The sequence below is a fragment of the Megalobrama amblycephala genome, linkage group LG16, assembly GCF_018812025.1.
Source record: "Megalobrama amblycephala isolate DHTTF-2021 linkage group LG16, ASM1881202v1, whole genome shotgun sequence".
Classification (NCBI taxonomy): Eukaryota; Metazoa; Chordata; class Actinopteri; order Cypriniformes; family Xenocyprididae; genus Megalobrama; species Megalobrama amblycephala.
The window spans coordinates 30,980,054-30,995,442 of record NC_063059.1 but is presented as its reverse complement, the minus strand read 5'-3'; the positions used below and the strand labels follow the sequence as shown (position 1 = coordinate 30,995,442).

The 15,389-nt window shown below is 38.4% G+C and overlaps 2 protein-coding genes across 9 annotated transcripts in view; both read right to left on the bottom strand.

The window, feature by feature from the left end:
- rskra (ribosomal protein S6 kinase related a) overlaps positions 1–4,626 on the bottom strand; it is a 12,460-nt gene extending 7,834 nt beyond the window's left edge. The window contains exons 1-6 of one of the 4 annotated variants that reach the window (XM_048160253.1): positions 4,268–4,626; positions 3,187–3,438; positions 2,994–3,056; positions 2,137–2,220; positions 1,948–2,016; positions 1,645–1,714 (exon numbers count right to left, since the gene is read on the bottom strand). In XM_048160253.1, coding sequence (XP_048016210.1) covers positions 1,645–1,714; positions 1,948–2,016; positions 2,137–2,220; positions 2,994–3,056; positions 3,187–3,438; positions 4,268–4,294 — 565 coding nt within the window. In that variant the 5' untranslated portion in view covers positions 4,295–4,626. The remainder of the gene's footprint in view (positions 1–1,644; positions 1,715–1,947; positions 2,017–2,136; positions 2,221–2,993; positions 3,057–3,186; positions 3,439–4,267) is intronic. The other 3 variants (XM_048160254.1, XM_048160255.1, XM_048160256.1) reach the window with 3 other exon arrangements.
- A 260-nt stretch (positions 4,627–4,886) lies between these two features.
- The window catches only part of LOC125248385 (protein KIAA0100-like), a 32,433-nt gene continuing 21,930 nt past the window's right edge, over positions 4,887–15,389 (bottom strand). For 3 of the 5 annotated variants that reach the window (XM_048160220.1, XM_048160219.1, XM_048160222.1), the window contains exons 29-41: positions 14,792–14,974; positions 14,579–14,700; positions 14,336–14,491; positions 14,102–14,223; positions 13,828–14,008; positions 13,600–13,686; positions 11,858–11,866; positions 11,462–11,572; positions 11,223–11,358; positions 10,404–10,525; positions 10,221–10,322; positions 6,169–6,303; positions 4,887–6,072 (exon numbers count right to left, since the gene is read on the bottom strand). In XM_048160220.1, the coding sequence (XP_048016177.1) occupies positions 5,887–6,072; positions 6,169–6,303; positions 10,221–10,322; positions 10,404–10,525; positions 11,223–11,358; positions 11,462–11,572; positions 11,858–11,866; positions 13,600–13,686; positions 13,828–14,008; positions 14,102–14,223; positions 14,336–14,491; positions 14,579–14,700; positions 14,792–14,974 (1,652 nt within the window). In that variant the 3' untranslated portion in view covers positions 4,887–5,886. The remainder of the gene's footprint in view (positions 6,073–6,168; positions 6,304–10,220; positions 10,323–10,403; positions 10,526–11,222; positions 11,359–11,461; positions 11,573–11,857; positions 11,867–13,599; positions 13,687–13,827; positions 14,009–14,101; positions 14,224–14,335; positions 14,492–14,578; positions 14,701–14,791; positions 14,975–15,389) is intronic. The other 2 variants (XM_048160221.1, XM_048160223.1) reach the window with 1 other exon arrangement.

Below are 15,389 nucleotides of genomic sequence, written 5' to 3'. Positions count from 1 at the left end.
TCTTACGCATGCGCTCATTTCAAAAACTCACTAACAGTCTTTGGTTTCTCAGTCGACGAACGTGTGAACAGCTTGTAACAAAACTTAAAAAACGAGTCCTTCCCTCTAGGTAGCTGATGAAAACCTGTGAACTGATTGAACTCGGGATGTTTTTGCTGGGGAAATCAAAAGGATGTGATGTTTATACATGCTCCCGAGAGCCTCTCTTCCGCTCTATGACACCTGAAACGAATGCTTGTGTTCAGGATAATGCCAAAAGAGATATTCTGTACTGTAATGTCAATGTGTCATGCAAATAAATGGATTAATTCAAACTATATTCTCAGCCATATCTGTATAGTCTATCTCATATATATATATATATATACTTTATAATCAGACTGTCATAACTGCAGTTACCTCATCTGTCGACATGATGCCGGTGAACTGCAGAGTTGGTGCAAGATCAGATGATTTCTTAACTTTTCTCACCACTGTCATGTTTTTTTTGTGCTTTTTTTGTTATTGAAATAAAAGTGTGCAGCGCTTACAAATTCATCTAAACGGATATCACTGCAAATGTATTCCAACTTCTTTTTACTTCTAAGTGAAGAACAAAAATGAAATTCGTCACGAGTATATCGGTGCCTTGAATCACGTTCAGTCTCTTGTACGTAACGTGCACTATGCATGCGAGCACGTTGCTGGCTGCAGTTCACTTAACAGCCACTGGTGTCGCTAATACCAAGGGTTTCTGAATTTTACATATAACCCCTTTAATTTTTTTCAGTAGAATAAAATGATTAATGCTATTGATGCATTATTATTGCTATTAAAGGTGCTAAAGAGGATCTTTTCGTCGACTGAGAAACCAAAGACTGTTAGTGAGTTTTTGAAATGAGCGCATGCGTAAGAACAACCCCCCTCCTTCACAGCTCATTTCAAGGGAACGCCTCCCAAAACTCGTGCACAAGTATTGGAACACAAGTGTTTACCACCGGCATTCGCTGTGTTGTGTTAGTGGATTCATTATGTCGGACTCACCGCAGGTAACTCATAATCTGCAGTTGTTACTCCTGTCTCCTGACAAAAACATTGCATGCGGCGCCTGTGGAGTGTGGAAAGTTACTGGAGAGCGCAGCCGCGCTCATCTCTCAAAAGGAACGTCATGGCAGTGATTGACAAGCCAGAGGGCCAATCGTTTACGTGATGATCGCGTAAACGATTGGCTGATGTTTTTAAGGCCCTACCTCGTGCACAGATGATGTATATTAATATTATTACTTTCAGTGCACCTAATAAATAGTCTTTTATCAGTTAGTAAAGACAGTTTCAAGTAATATTGCAAAAATGTATAAAACAAAACATCCTCTTTGGAACCTTTAATGCCATGAATGCTATTAATGCCATGATTTCTGAATGGTCTTTAGAAAGCAGAATGAAAAATGGAATAGTAATCAGATTCAGTAAGTGTTAGTAAGTGTTGATATTTTGAATTAAAATGTAAAAACTGCAGGCTTTAAAATACATTTAGTAATTTTTGTAATCTTTATTATCTTAAATTTTCCATTGCAGCTCCCTGAGGATTCCCGGACCCCAGTTTGAAGCCTGCTTTAAAACATAGGAAAGGAGAAGGAGAGTGAGTTTGATTGTGGTGTGACTCACTGATGAAGAGATTTCTCTGGCTCTGCCAACAGTCCCGGAGACTGAGGAGGAAAGGATGCCTGACTTGTCGCTACAATGTAACAGTTGACAACACAAAATGAGATGGACATGAGTGCAGGCGCTGAGAGGAAGTGAGAGTAAACTCTAATGGAATGAACAAAACAATTGAAGTATGAAATGTGCGCATGCTTATAGGGCATTGACTGAGCGGGAGTCAGCGTTGTCCGTGTATCACTGGCCCGGTTAGAACCAGATCAGACGAGCCATAGCCGAAACAGAGCGCGGCGGCGCAGTGTGACTCACTTGAATTATCACCTCCTCTTTGGACTGCTGGAGGACTCCATGTCTCAAAACATCAGCTTTGGGTAAAACCTCACCAACAGTGACAGAAGATATTTTGAAGAGAAGGCGGTGCAGTGTACCAATTACCAAACACATCACATTTTAAAAAATAAAATGATAGAGAATTTAGAACAAGGCATAAAAAAGCACCTTAATAGCATAGGTCTCATCTTTAGACAGGTCCTTCACCTTCAGAATTGGACCAAATGAACCTTTCGCTATAAAACCAAGAATCTGAGAAGAGAATCAGATTAGTTACAAAAGACAAAAAACCCGTGTGAAAAAGAAGTGCACTTGTGCTGTACTTCAAATCTTAATAGTATATTTTTAAAAACCTGTACTTATAATATAATATTAATGAAAAAATGCCACTTATGTATACTTAAGGTACACTTTCATGACTGTTTCTAAACACACTTAGTTAAAAGTTTTACTTTAAAGTACAATTTAAATCTTGTTTTGATCATTTTTTGTTATGCTTTAAGGAAGTACAATTATTTTGATGTGTTCACTACCATACAAAAGCACATGTAAAGTACTTGATTATAATTTTAACTGTAGTGTGTTATTCGATATTATAACATGACGCTCTGAAATGCTTGATTCTGATTGGTCAGTCACAACATTCTGACATCGGGGTCCGGATCACCTTGTCAGAGTTTATTTTGGCATTATCCCCTACTTAGATGTAAAGTTAATATATATTTTATATGTACTAAATTACAACTTCATTGTTACAGATGTGTTCATTACAAACATATGTAAATACATGACATACAAGTTTCAATAGAAATGACAGTAAAGTATATTTTATAGTGCTGTCGAATCGATTAATCACATCTAACATAAAAGTATATACATATACACACACACAAAATTTTGTTAGATGCAATTAATATTTTACCATAAATGTTTGGCAGTACAAATAACAAATAATAACTATTTTTAAAAGTATGCTAAACAAGCAAAAGTTCACACAAAAATTAAAATAATCATAATTTACTCACACTTATGTCATTCCAAACCTGCATGACTGTTTCATCTGTGGACTTCCATTCTTCAAAATTCCTCTTTATGTGTTCCACAGAACAAACATAGTCATATGGGTTTGGAACAACAAGAGGAGTGTAAATAATGAATTTCTATTTTTGAGTTATGTCACATTTTTAAAGGATTTTATGACTTGTGTCCAAGAACTACCTGTAAATGCATGTGTCCAGTACACCTGTGTGGGAATTCCGGCAGGAAAATGGAAATAAATCCCGGCAGTGCCCACTCTAGATGAGGCCCCTCAGGGTTTGCGTCTGAGGGCCGAGATTGCTCAGAGATGGGGTATTCTCTGTGCTGGGCCCTGCGTCTAAATGGACTGTGATGAACAAGCGGAGCCGAGAGAGACAGGAAGCCCTGATGACATGACAAGGATCTCCTCTTCACCAGTGATGATGATGATGCCTGCAGCGAAAAGGACGATAAACTACTGTATAAAATATGATACACTTATGATAATGCATAACAGATCAGAAACTGGTGTGCATTCAAACCAATGCAATGGCCCCAAAAACTGTCATTACATAGCAAAATATAAAATCAAGTGGTATTTCAAAATCGCAGTGGGTGTGATAAACTCTTATTCTCTGTAGACAGTGTCAGTAACACTATTTTATTATGGAATGCAAAGAAATTCATACTTTTGTAAGTGAAATACATTTCCGGGCCAAACTGTATGACAATATTCAAATTAGTGTTTATAGTAGGCTATATGTTTTCATTATTTTCTACATTATACTACATAGATTTATTATAAAAAAAAAAAAAAAAGCAGCTATGCCATAGAAGAACCATTTTGGGTTTTCCCAAAGAACAGTGAACAGTTCCATTTTTGCCTTAATGTGAAGAACGTTTTAATAATCTAAAGAACCTTCTGTGCAAGGAAAGGTTCCATGGATGCTAAAGGTTCTTTATGGAACTATCGATTCCAATAAAGAACCTTTAATTTTAAGAGTATCTTTATTACTAATATATCATTTACTCTTGTAAACCACTCTAATAAGATTGAGTAAACACATTTAATTGAATAACACATGAGAATAATTGGAACCTCTCATGTGTCAATGTAATCTGAATTTTGCCTCATGAAATTGCTGTTTTAGCCTCTATTTTAGTCGCACGAAACTGCAAAGCACAATCAATATTTAAATCAGACCGATGTAACTGTGTGCACACTGCGGTTTTGTACAAACTATATAGAAGGTGTGATAATTAGAGTAGTAAACACTCTTACCTTATTTTTACTCCCGTCGCCGCCCATCACATTTCATAAACAATAAATAAACCACTTGAGGTCTTCTTTAAAAACAAACATATTCTCCCACACAAGTCCGTCAATAAAACGTGAACTCCATGTCAGTTATTAATATCAACTTCTTTTCTTTTCCACACAAAAATAACGCTGTTTAAACAAGCACATTAGTCGGCGTCCAAACCTTTGATACACACATGAAGCGCCGCCCACTCATTAATATTAACATATAAACACTGATCTCGTTACAGCGATGGACTTCATGCATCAGAAACGTCATAATCGATTGATTGCGTAACTCACATGCTTAGGGACGTAACCTTTTTCCCCCTAGTAAGTGGCTTCTGATGTCCAGTGGAGAATCAATGTATTTTTGAACGATAAAATAATTATATATAATCTTATACTATAGTATATTATGCTTTTCTGTATAAGGAATTAAAATTGATAAATATATTTCTTTAAAACACTGTTAATTGTTTTAAAGAATCATTATAATTAATGCATCCTTATTATTACTTATATCAAAGCTTTAAATAACTAATTACTACCAATCCAGAAACAAATGTTTTTAAAAAAAAAAACACGTTTGAAAAGCATATTGGGGCCTGCTTTTATTTTATTGACAATTTTTAATTTACATGCTTGGTGACATTTAATACCTCCCATTATTTGTACAAAGAACAATACTAAGACAACTGCCAGACAATATTGCCTGACACAGTGAGGGAAAGAAAATCTAAATATAGTGCTCATTTTTAAACATTCAAGCTGAAACAACATCTTTCACCTTTGAAGCTGACAAGCAAAAACCAGCAGCATCTGAAGACATTATCGAAATGATACAGAAGACAACCACAGATACAAAAATATCAGAAAATATTTTGTGTAAAAAGTGCCATAGTGTTAAAATTACAAAGCATTAATCAGACAGGCTGCAAAAATGGCATAAAACAAGATGCTTCCCATGACATCCGAAAACAACTGCTCCGCGAGCAGAAGATCCTCAGTCCATTTGCTTTTGTATTGCACTATGTAGTAAGTACAGTGGTCAACAAACTAATGTCAAGTACAATTTAATGTTGAGCTCAAATTTTTTGTTTTCTTCACTAATCGTGGGATAATACGAGTTTCCAATATATGTGAATTTCAGATTCTTCTTGCTCTTCCGTGTGGCTCCGTCAACATACACAAGTATCTCCTGATCCAGCAGGAGAGGCGTCACAATGCTCGAAACACAAAATAGAGATAACGGAAAGATAAACCGTTGAATTGTGGGACACTGCGAGGATTTTATCTTACTTGAAAAAGAAAGTTTAATCCTGTATGAAGTTCATTTAAATATGTTGAAATGATTCATGGCACAACAGGAGCACATAAAAACAATGTTAGGTGTACAGCACTCGTATTAGACAGTAGAACGACAATCTCATCTTCTCATTGCCTGCAGTCACGGCTTGACCATGGTGCTGGTTTTCGTGTCCGCACCCAGCGCGGACGTTTAAAGGCACCAGTGGTGAAGATGACTAGGTTTGTTTATCATAGTTCCCACTGACGGGGACTCGGTGAGATACAGCAGTGATTCTTCGAGACCGGGAGTTTCACTTGCGGCGACTGAAGATGCTCTTTTTGCTGGAGCTCTTGTCGGCGGTGCTGAAGCCGATCAAAAGTCTTGCCTTCTCGTCCTCCACCTGCTGCTGGAGGCTGCTGTCTGTTTTCCCATCTGTCGCTTTCCCCCGAGACTCGGAGCCTGAGGCTGGTTTCAACCGTAGCTTCTCCTTTATCATCTATTTATTTTGGGACAGAAGTATGATGGAATTTGAACACTACAACTACACTCTCATATGAATGTTAAAGTTGAGTTTGGGACTGAGAGCGATTACCTGTGCGACCAGAGCCTTACGACTGTCTCTCTTCACAGCCATTGCGAAGTCCAGCCAGGTCCAGGTGTTGTTATGATACTCCAAACAGGGCAGAACCAGGTTCAGATCCTTCCAGTCTACACTGCTCTTCTCTCCCTACAGATACACCACAAGAGAAACACATAGACATGCTAGGGAATGTGATAAATTGAATATTAAAGGGATAGTTCACCCAAAATCCGGTTGGTGAGGTCTGAACGTGCTCTGATGACGGAAGTGATCTCTCGCGTGTATATGTCTATGAGTGCATTCTGACCTCACCAACCGGATACGCAAGGCAGTTGGACATAGTGGTGTATTAGAGGTAAAAAATGATATAAATACTGTTCGGTTTCTCGCACAAACTGATAGTTTCGTGTCGACATCAATGTGTCGTCACGAGCCGCAGGGTTTAATTTGGATTTGTCTGTGCATGTTTTTTTTTACTCTTATAGATGGAGTTCCCATTGACATGTATTATAGTTAAAGTTGGAGTTAAAACAGAAACAAAGTCACCTACATCTTGGATGCCCTGGGGGTAAGCAGATAAACATCACATTTTCATTTTTGGGTGAACTATCTGTTTAACAATAGATATTTGCAATGGTTCTGCTGGAGAAGTAAAACAATAAATATTACAATGATTTTATACACACACTATATATATATATATATATATATATATATATATATATATATATATATATATATATATATATATATATATATATATATATATATATATATATATATACAACAGTTCTTTCTGGTTCTCGAATCTTATTAGCTGAGAGCTATTCTAGTGATATTATTCTCTCTATTCTAGCACCTTTTCAACGTTCGTATCACTCCACTTGAAGCGACTGTCATGGCGGACGAGCAAATCTGCTAGACTGGGTAAACCCAGTCTGATCTGCCGGCGATTTGATTTCGCCCGGCAACACAGTCTGGAAACCCATACATTCATTTCTACTGCTTCTGTTACACTTTTGCCGGAACCAATCACAGACTGGCTTATCCACCTTGCTCGCTATTGGCGGGTATAACACGATGATGTCTACCCGTCTCTCGCACAACCTTTGATTGACAAGCGATCTAACCAATCAGAACACAGAATCCGCCATTTTGTCCGACAAAGCAGTCAGGAGTTAGAAGATTAACCTCAGTGGAGTTAAGCTTGAAAAATTGTGTATATTGACGTCTTTCCGCGTTTGAAACAACATTCCTTCTCATGTTCATTCATGTTTATTTGATGCTATAAATGGACTAGTAGGAAGAGATGATTGGTTCAAGAGCGCTACAACAAGTCACGACACATTAAAGAGCCACAAAACGGTTTTTATTACTCACTTTCATGTTTTTTTGCACAACCTGCAAAAATCGCTCGATGCCATTTCTGCTTCTGCAAACCGCTGATCAATGCTACAAACCAATACAAACTAAACCTGTCTGGAGTTTTCGCGTCGCTCTGCAAAGTACGTCACCCGGATCATTGATCTGATTGGTTGAAGGACTATCCAATTGCGTGAATAATGCTCGTTGATCACGCCTCTTGTGCAGTAGAAAATACATAAAGACTCCCCAGACCAATGTTCAATTTTAAATTGAGCTTGGTCTGGTGATAGCCAGACAACAAACCTGCCGTATTTTTTACAAAAACTACACTGTAGTTTTAAGAGCTTTTTAGACAAGAATGCAGTTGTTTAGACCTGAAATATGGGACTCATCTTTAATCATAGTGCCTATTTTACAATTTGTTTAGACGTTTTCAGAGATGCGAGCTTCAGGCCGTCAGTGGCTGTTCTGGGGTCGTATAACCGCCAAGAACAGCTTCATCTCAGCCAGTGCTTCGGGTATTAAAGCAATCATGTCTCTTTAGAAAATTTGTACTTTGCTCAATTCATATGGATTAGTTTTACGAACACTTTAAGAACATTTTTGAAGCGTCAAATTAGTAGTTGCGTTGACTGTCAATGGAGGGACAGAAATCTCTCAGATTTCATTAAAAATATCTTTATTTGTGTTCCGAAGACGAATGAAAGTCTTGCGGGTTTGGAACAACATGAAGTTAATGATGACATAAGGTCCATTTTAGGGTGAACTTAACCTTTAAAGGGTTAGTTCACCCAAAAATGAAAATTCTGTCATTTATTACTCACCCTCATGCCGTTCCACACCCGTAAGACCTTCGTTAATCTTCAGAACACAAATTAAGATATTTTAGTTGAAATCCGATGGCTCAATGAGGTCTCCATAGGGAGCAATGACATTTCCTCTCTCAAGATCCATTAATGTACTAAAAACATATTTAAATCAGTTCATGTGAGTACAGTGGTTCAATATTAATATTATAAAGCGACGAGAATATATTTGGAGCGCCAAAAAAAAAACAAAATAATGACTTATATAGTGATGGCCGATTTTAAAACACTGCTTCAGGAAGCATCGGAGCATAATGAATCAGTGTGTCGAATCTGCTGTTCGAAGCGCCAAAGTCACGTGATTTCAGTTTGACACGCGATCTGAATCATGATTCGATACACTGATTCATAACGCTCCGAAGCTTCCTGAAGCAGTATTTTGAAATCATCACTAAATAAGTCGTTATTTTGTTTTTTTTTGGCACACCAAAAATATTCTCGTTGCTTTAAAATATTAATATTGAACCACTGTACTCACATGAACTGATTTAAATATGTTTTTAGTACATTAATGGATCTTGAGAGAGGAAATGTCATTGCTGTCTATGCAGGCCTCACTGAGCCTTCGGATTACAACTAAAATATCTTAATTTGTAGGGGTGTGACGAGATCTCGTGGCACGAGATCTCGCGAGACTAAACTGTGACGAGATTTCTCGTCGAGGCGAAAAGTAGTCTCGTGATGTTGCCATGACAGAGTGTTAGGATGATTAGGAAAGAATATGCCACCGCTACGTTTACATTATGCCTCCACTGTCGTTTTGCTTTGTATTTAAATAAAAAAAAAACATTTAATTCAGTTGGATAACGGTCGCCGCCGCTCCATATTTACAGAGTACGCGCGACCGTTTAAAAGTGAAAGTAAACGCGCGCGCGCATTCAAACGTGATTTCAATACCCCGCATTTTGAAAGCGGCTCACTGATGAATACAGATATCTCTCAATATGAAAGCTATTTTAGGCTGGGCAGTGTAGTTGTAACCATCTCTCAGCTCTGTATCAAAGAAAAATTTGGTCTTATTTGATCTTTGAATATTGAGAGAGTGCGATTATGGTTGCACTTATTGTAAAGTGTTACCATAAAAATGAATAACAGTTTTCTCTTCTTCTTATTTACTAGTACAAACAATAAGGTTTCATTTGTTAACATTAGTTAATGCACTGTGAACTATCATGAACTAACAATGAATGACTATTTTTATCAACTAACAAAGATTAATAAATACTGTAGCAAATATATTGCTTGTTGTTAGTTGATGTTGGTTAATACATTTAATGTTAATAAATGAGACCTTATTGTAAAGTGTTACCATTTTTATTTATACTGTTTTTATTTCTGTGATCAGTTTGAGGAAAGGAGTTCAGTTAGGAGGTCAAAAGCTGTAGAAGCTCATAATTCATGTACAGTAAGGTCTGAAGAGACTGAAATCACACAGGAGGGAAGTCAGTCAGTTGAGTTAGTGGCAAAACCTTTTACATTACTTGAGTATTGTTGTCTTTTACTGCATATGATAATTCAGTCTCAGAAAGTAGAACTGAAATGACATTCATTACAAAATGATTAGTTAAAACATTTCAAATACACCTGCAGAATATTTTTTCTAGTCATGTATTTCGCCATCTTGTCTCGTCTCGTGAACTCAATCTCGAGTCTCGTCTCGTCTCGTGAGATACTGGTCTCGTCACACCCCTATTAATTTGTGTTCTGAAGATTAACAAAGGTCTTTTGGGTGTGGAACGGCATGAGGGTGAATAATAAATTACATTATTTTCATTTTTGGGTGAACTAACCCTTTAAGAGAAGTATTTTAAAAACATAACTGCCAGGACCAACCTTGTAACTGACGCAAAGGGGAACCTGAGGAATCTTGATGTAGATGAAAGAATTATTCATGGCTGCTCTCTCTTTCATCTTATCAATGTCATCAACAGGATGCTGAATGGGGGAGAGATTAGATAACTTAAATATCTATCATAAGTAGATGTTTTAACTGTCATCTCATTAAAATAAAAATACCTCAGGTGGTTTGCGAAAAGACCTCCTGACTCCAGCGGTTCGATTTAACCCTTGCGTGACCCCTTTCCCAGGTCCAAGCCCTCCTATGGAGTCTTCAGAGAGCTGCCTGGGTTTCACGACACCTGTGAATCAAGAAATCAAAAACACAGGACGCAGGTCAGTGGAACGAAAAAACGCAAGGTCTAGAGACTTAAATCTTCTTTTAAGTTGAGCTCTGCACTTTTAGAAATCCATGTCATGCGCGAGTGCAACGGTCAAATGGGTCTGTCTAGCTTGCGTTTACATTGAAAAACAATGGAAAAGTAGCACAGAGTAATGGAAAAACACGTTCTGTGTAAACGGCCGCTTGAGACACTCCACAACGTGCACGAAAGTCACCCTGAAGCAATACCAGACACAAAACACTTCAATGTCAAAGGAACGATGAGCTTTTAATAGCCAAGGATGGGCATTACATCAGCAGACAGCAATCTAATACCCTCACAGGAATACAGGGTGGAAAAAAAGAGAAATGGAGAAAAAGAATCGATGTAAACTGATATTGATCAGCATGGGGCAAACTATTGATGTCAGTACAGCGAGTGCAGAGAGCGGTTAAAACGGGAATGGAAATAAAATGAGTTCACCAGAAACCAGTGATACTCAAATGGACCAAATACGGCTTTCCCAAAGGATCCCTTTTTTCCCAGTTCTTGTAATTTACAAATGAATTATAATTTTTTTTTTTTTTTTGTGATATAGTTGAAAATAGTTGTATATCCCTGTTGTTGTGGGATGGTCACCTCATATGCTCATGACAAGAAAGAAAAGTTCACAAACCTGTAGTAACAAGTCTGAACTTGTCTTCCTCATCCCCAACCTCCTCTTCTTCCACATTTCTTCCAGGGAAGAAAAACCCCATCATCCTCTTGAAGAACTGGTACATTAGCTGAATGGTGAGTGGTACCACATTTACCTACAAATAAAAAAATATTTTTCAGAAAGAAGAAACAGGTATATGTGTGATTAAGATCCTCCAGTATCGTGAAGCAAACAGCACTGGATTTCATGGTAGTGACCTCAAAGTGCTCTTTCACGGAAATCCCTCCAACCGGGGGGCGGACCTTACTGAAGATGCGGAGGGCAAGCTGGCGTCCTGATTGGCAGGGGCTCTGAGGACGCAGAACCACCTACAACACAGAACATTAGCACAATTACACCCACTTGACTGAATTAGTTGTATTTGTTTAGATGCCATAAAACAAAGGAAAAATGGACATGGTTACATATCCTGCCGGTCAAACCCAACCGAAAATGACTGGACGAATGTAAAAATATAAAATAATGAGACAAAAGACAAAGTGCAGGTGAATTTTGTCCAAGCAGGAACATAAAAACTCTCTGAGCAGGCATGTCTGGATGAGGATGAAGGTGTCGGACTAACAAACATAGGATTTTACCCACTCCATACATACCCTTACATGCTGCACAAGAGAAACCAAGCAGAGTTATAAGATTAACACATAGAAGAGATGTGTACAATGCTAAAATGAACTTGTTGTGGATTGACTGAATGACTAGTTGGAAGCCCTGTATAATTAGGCTGGTTTAGAGTCATGTTTACAAAACGCTGATCCAAAATGTTTCTTAGGGATGTACAGTACAGGTGCTATTATAGTGGATTATAATACCAGGAACACTGATCTCATCAACAATAATTGTCATGAAATTAAAGGGTTAGTTCACCCAAAAATGAAAATAATATCATTTATTACTCACCCTCATGTCGTTCCACACCCGTAAGGCCTTCATTCATCTTCAGAACACAAATTAAGATATTTTTGATGAAATCCGATGGCTCAGTGAGGCCTCTATTGAGAGCAAAGCCATTGAAACTCTCAAGGTCCATAAAGGAACTCAAAACATATTTAAAACAGTTCATGTGAGTTCAGTGGTTCTATCTTAATATTATAAAGCTTATAACACTTTTTGTACATCACAAAAACAAAATAACTTTTTAACAATATATAGTGATGGCCGATTTCAAAACACTGCTTCGAAGCTTTACGAATCTTTTGTTTTGAATCAGTGATTCGGATCGCGTATCAAACTGCTGAAATCACGTGACTTCGGGGGTCCGAACAACTGATTCGAAACAAAAGATTCGTAAAGCTTTGAAGCAGTGTTTTGAAATCATCCATCACTAGATATTGGTGAAAAGTCGTTATTTTGTTTTATATAAAAGTATTCTCGTCGCTTTATAATATCAAGGCAGAAACACTGTAGTCACATGAACTGTTTTAAATATGTTTTGAGTACCTTTCTGGATCTTGAGAAGTTCGGTGATATTGCTGGCAATAGAGGCCTCACTGAGCCATCGGATTTCATCAAAAAGATCTTAATTTGTGTTCTGAAGATGAACGAAGGTCTTACGGGTGTAGAATGACATGAGGGTGAATAATAAATTACATAATTTTAATTTCTGGGTGAACTAACCGTTTAAGTTAAAATGTTAACTAATCTTTAACTAATTGACTAGTTAGTTGTTGGACAACTAATAAACTAGGTGACAGTCAGGGGACATGATAGTCAACAGGTCTACTAGTTGTCAAACTAGAACATCATTAATATATCACCTTAAATGTTAAATAATCTTTAACTAATCGTCTAGTTGACATCTAACTGACTAGTTGGACAATTAAACTAGGTGACAGTCAGGGGACAGGACAGTTGACAAGTCTACTAGTTGTCAAAATAGAATATTGCTATCATATTACCTTAAATATTACAGTTAAAATGTTCAATAGTCTTTAACTAATTGACTAGTTGACATCTAATTAATTGACTAGTTGGTTGTTGTAATAAATTAGGTGACAGTCAGGGAACAGGACGGTCAAGTCTAATAGCTGTTAAACTAGAATACTGATACCATGTTACCTTAAATATATTACAGCTAAAATGATAACTAATTGTCTAGTTGACCTGTAACTAATCAACTAATTAGCTGTTGGACAATTAGTAGGCCGTCCTGCTTCCTCTCTAAAAAATGGCACCAAATAAAAATGTGCACTAAACCAGTCCCATATGCAGGCTTCAGTTCAGACAGTATTTAAACGTGTCAAAAACACAGAAACATTTGCAGAAGTTAGAGATCATTATTCTCATATTTCATCTACGTCCTCTTGGACATCCAGTGGGAATCATTAAGCAGCTGTACCTTGTACACAGCATTGGGAAGCAGGTTGTTCATTGTGAACCAGCCCAATTCCAGGAGATGCTCTGCTGTGTCATCAGACTTGTTCAACTGTGGAAGAGAACATCCCTTTAAGAGATCTGTAGCCAATTATGCACAGTCACATACATAATAACTAACATTTTACCAATGATTAGCAAAGAACATTCAGCAACTTCAACCAAAACCTCTAAATTGTCCTTGCAGACTTACCTTGCTGTACATGAACCTCTGCAGTTCAAGCTCAGCTATCCCCAACTGTCCATCTTCTTCCGTGAGACACCATCGGGCCTGAGCGAAGTAGATCTCAGTACGACGTACAACGCTAACGTCTTCTGGGGGTTTCCGCAGCTCCAGTTTGTTTGCCCTTTGCAGTTGGAAGTCCTTAAAACACCTGAGAGGGAGCAAAGAACTTTGATATATCTAAACATTTTAATCTTATATTGCTAATGAATGATCAACTGCAAGAATTGTGATGGTGACCAACCGGATGAGGATGTTGAGCTCCTCACTCTTCATCTGCATGTCCGTCTTTTCTTGGTTAAGCTGATTCTGCAGCCGCAGGTTGATGTCTGACAGCTCGTCTCCTCTGAACTCCTCTGATTGGGACTGTATGGAGTCAGATCAAAGGTCATTACGCACGAGTAGTTTGGAGAACATGATCTCAGATGGCTCATAGTTGTTGTGAACTGAACACACTAGAATGCAGATGTGCACTAACCCTCATGTTGGAGTAGATCTGTTTCTCCAGGCACCGGATCTGAGCCAAATGCTGACGTACTGCTTCCTGAAGGTGCAAGATACTGCTACGCTGTTCCTCAGGATTGCTGGAGATCTCCAGCTGGAAACGCACACGCTGCTTCCTCTCACTGTGCTCCTATATAAAGCAAAAGATGTGGCAAATCAGCGAAAAAGACAATTTCATTCCAAAATTGGTTTCCAGACAATTACAGCCAGTTCAAACCTTGCGTCTGGGTTCCACATGGAGCAGCAGGTTATTGACAATGTCCAGGATCATGGAGTACTGCACTGGATTGGTGGAAATCTCCAAGTCATTGTGGATGAGGGTGAAGGTGTCAACTGCACCTGATATGACCGGAAGAAAACAATAATATAGCTCTGACTGAACAACTTACAGAATCTTGAGTCAGTTCTTGTTTGGTTAGAGGTCACATACCAGCCTGTTTCTTTAAAAGGTCTTCCTTCTCATGGTGGTCACGGATCTCTGGTGGTTTGATGGTGGTGGCCAGTTCAGGGTCAATGTCGTGGCTGTACCCGATGTAGTACATGCGACAACTACAGCGAGAGATGATACGCTGTACCTGCTGGGTCTCCTGCACCTGAGACGGCTGGTTCCAGTCTAAGGAAATAGTTAAAAAACACTAGACTGTGGCTGCTGATTGGACATGCAAAATATGCCACCACAAGGATGAGAGACGGCCCACTTGTAGGTAAAAAAAAAAAAAAGGGAGAAAGCATAACTCTCAATGGTCCTGACCCAAATGGAATCCGAAGCTCTCACTGTCTTCCTCCAAGTCCACACTTTTGTTACGTAATGCCACTATGACAGTCAGGTAGAAGTCTGCTGTGGAGCTCGTCTCAATACAGGCTCGGCAGAAGTACACATCGAGGGCACATAGTGATCGCTAGAAATGGGCGATTTCGAAACACTGCTTTATAAAGCTTTGAAACCTTTACGAATCTTTTGTTTCGAATCAGTGGTTACAGGCCCGGATTCGCTAATCGGGAGCACCGGGAGAATTCTCGGTGGGCCG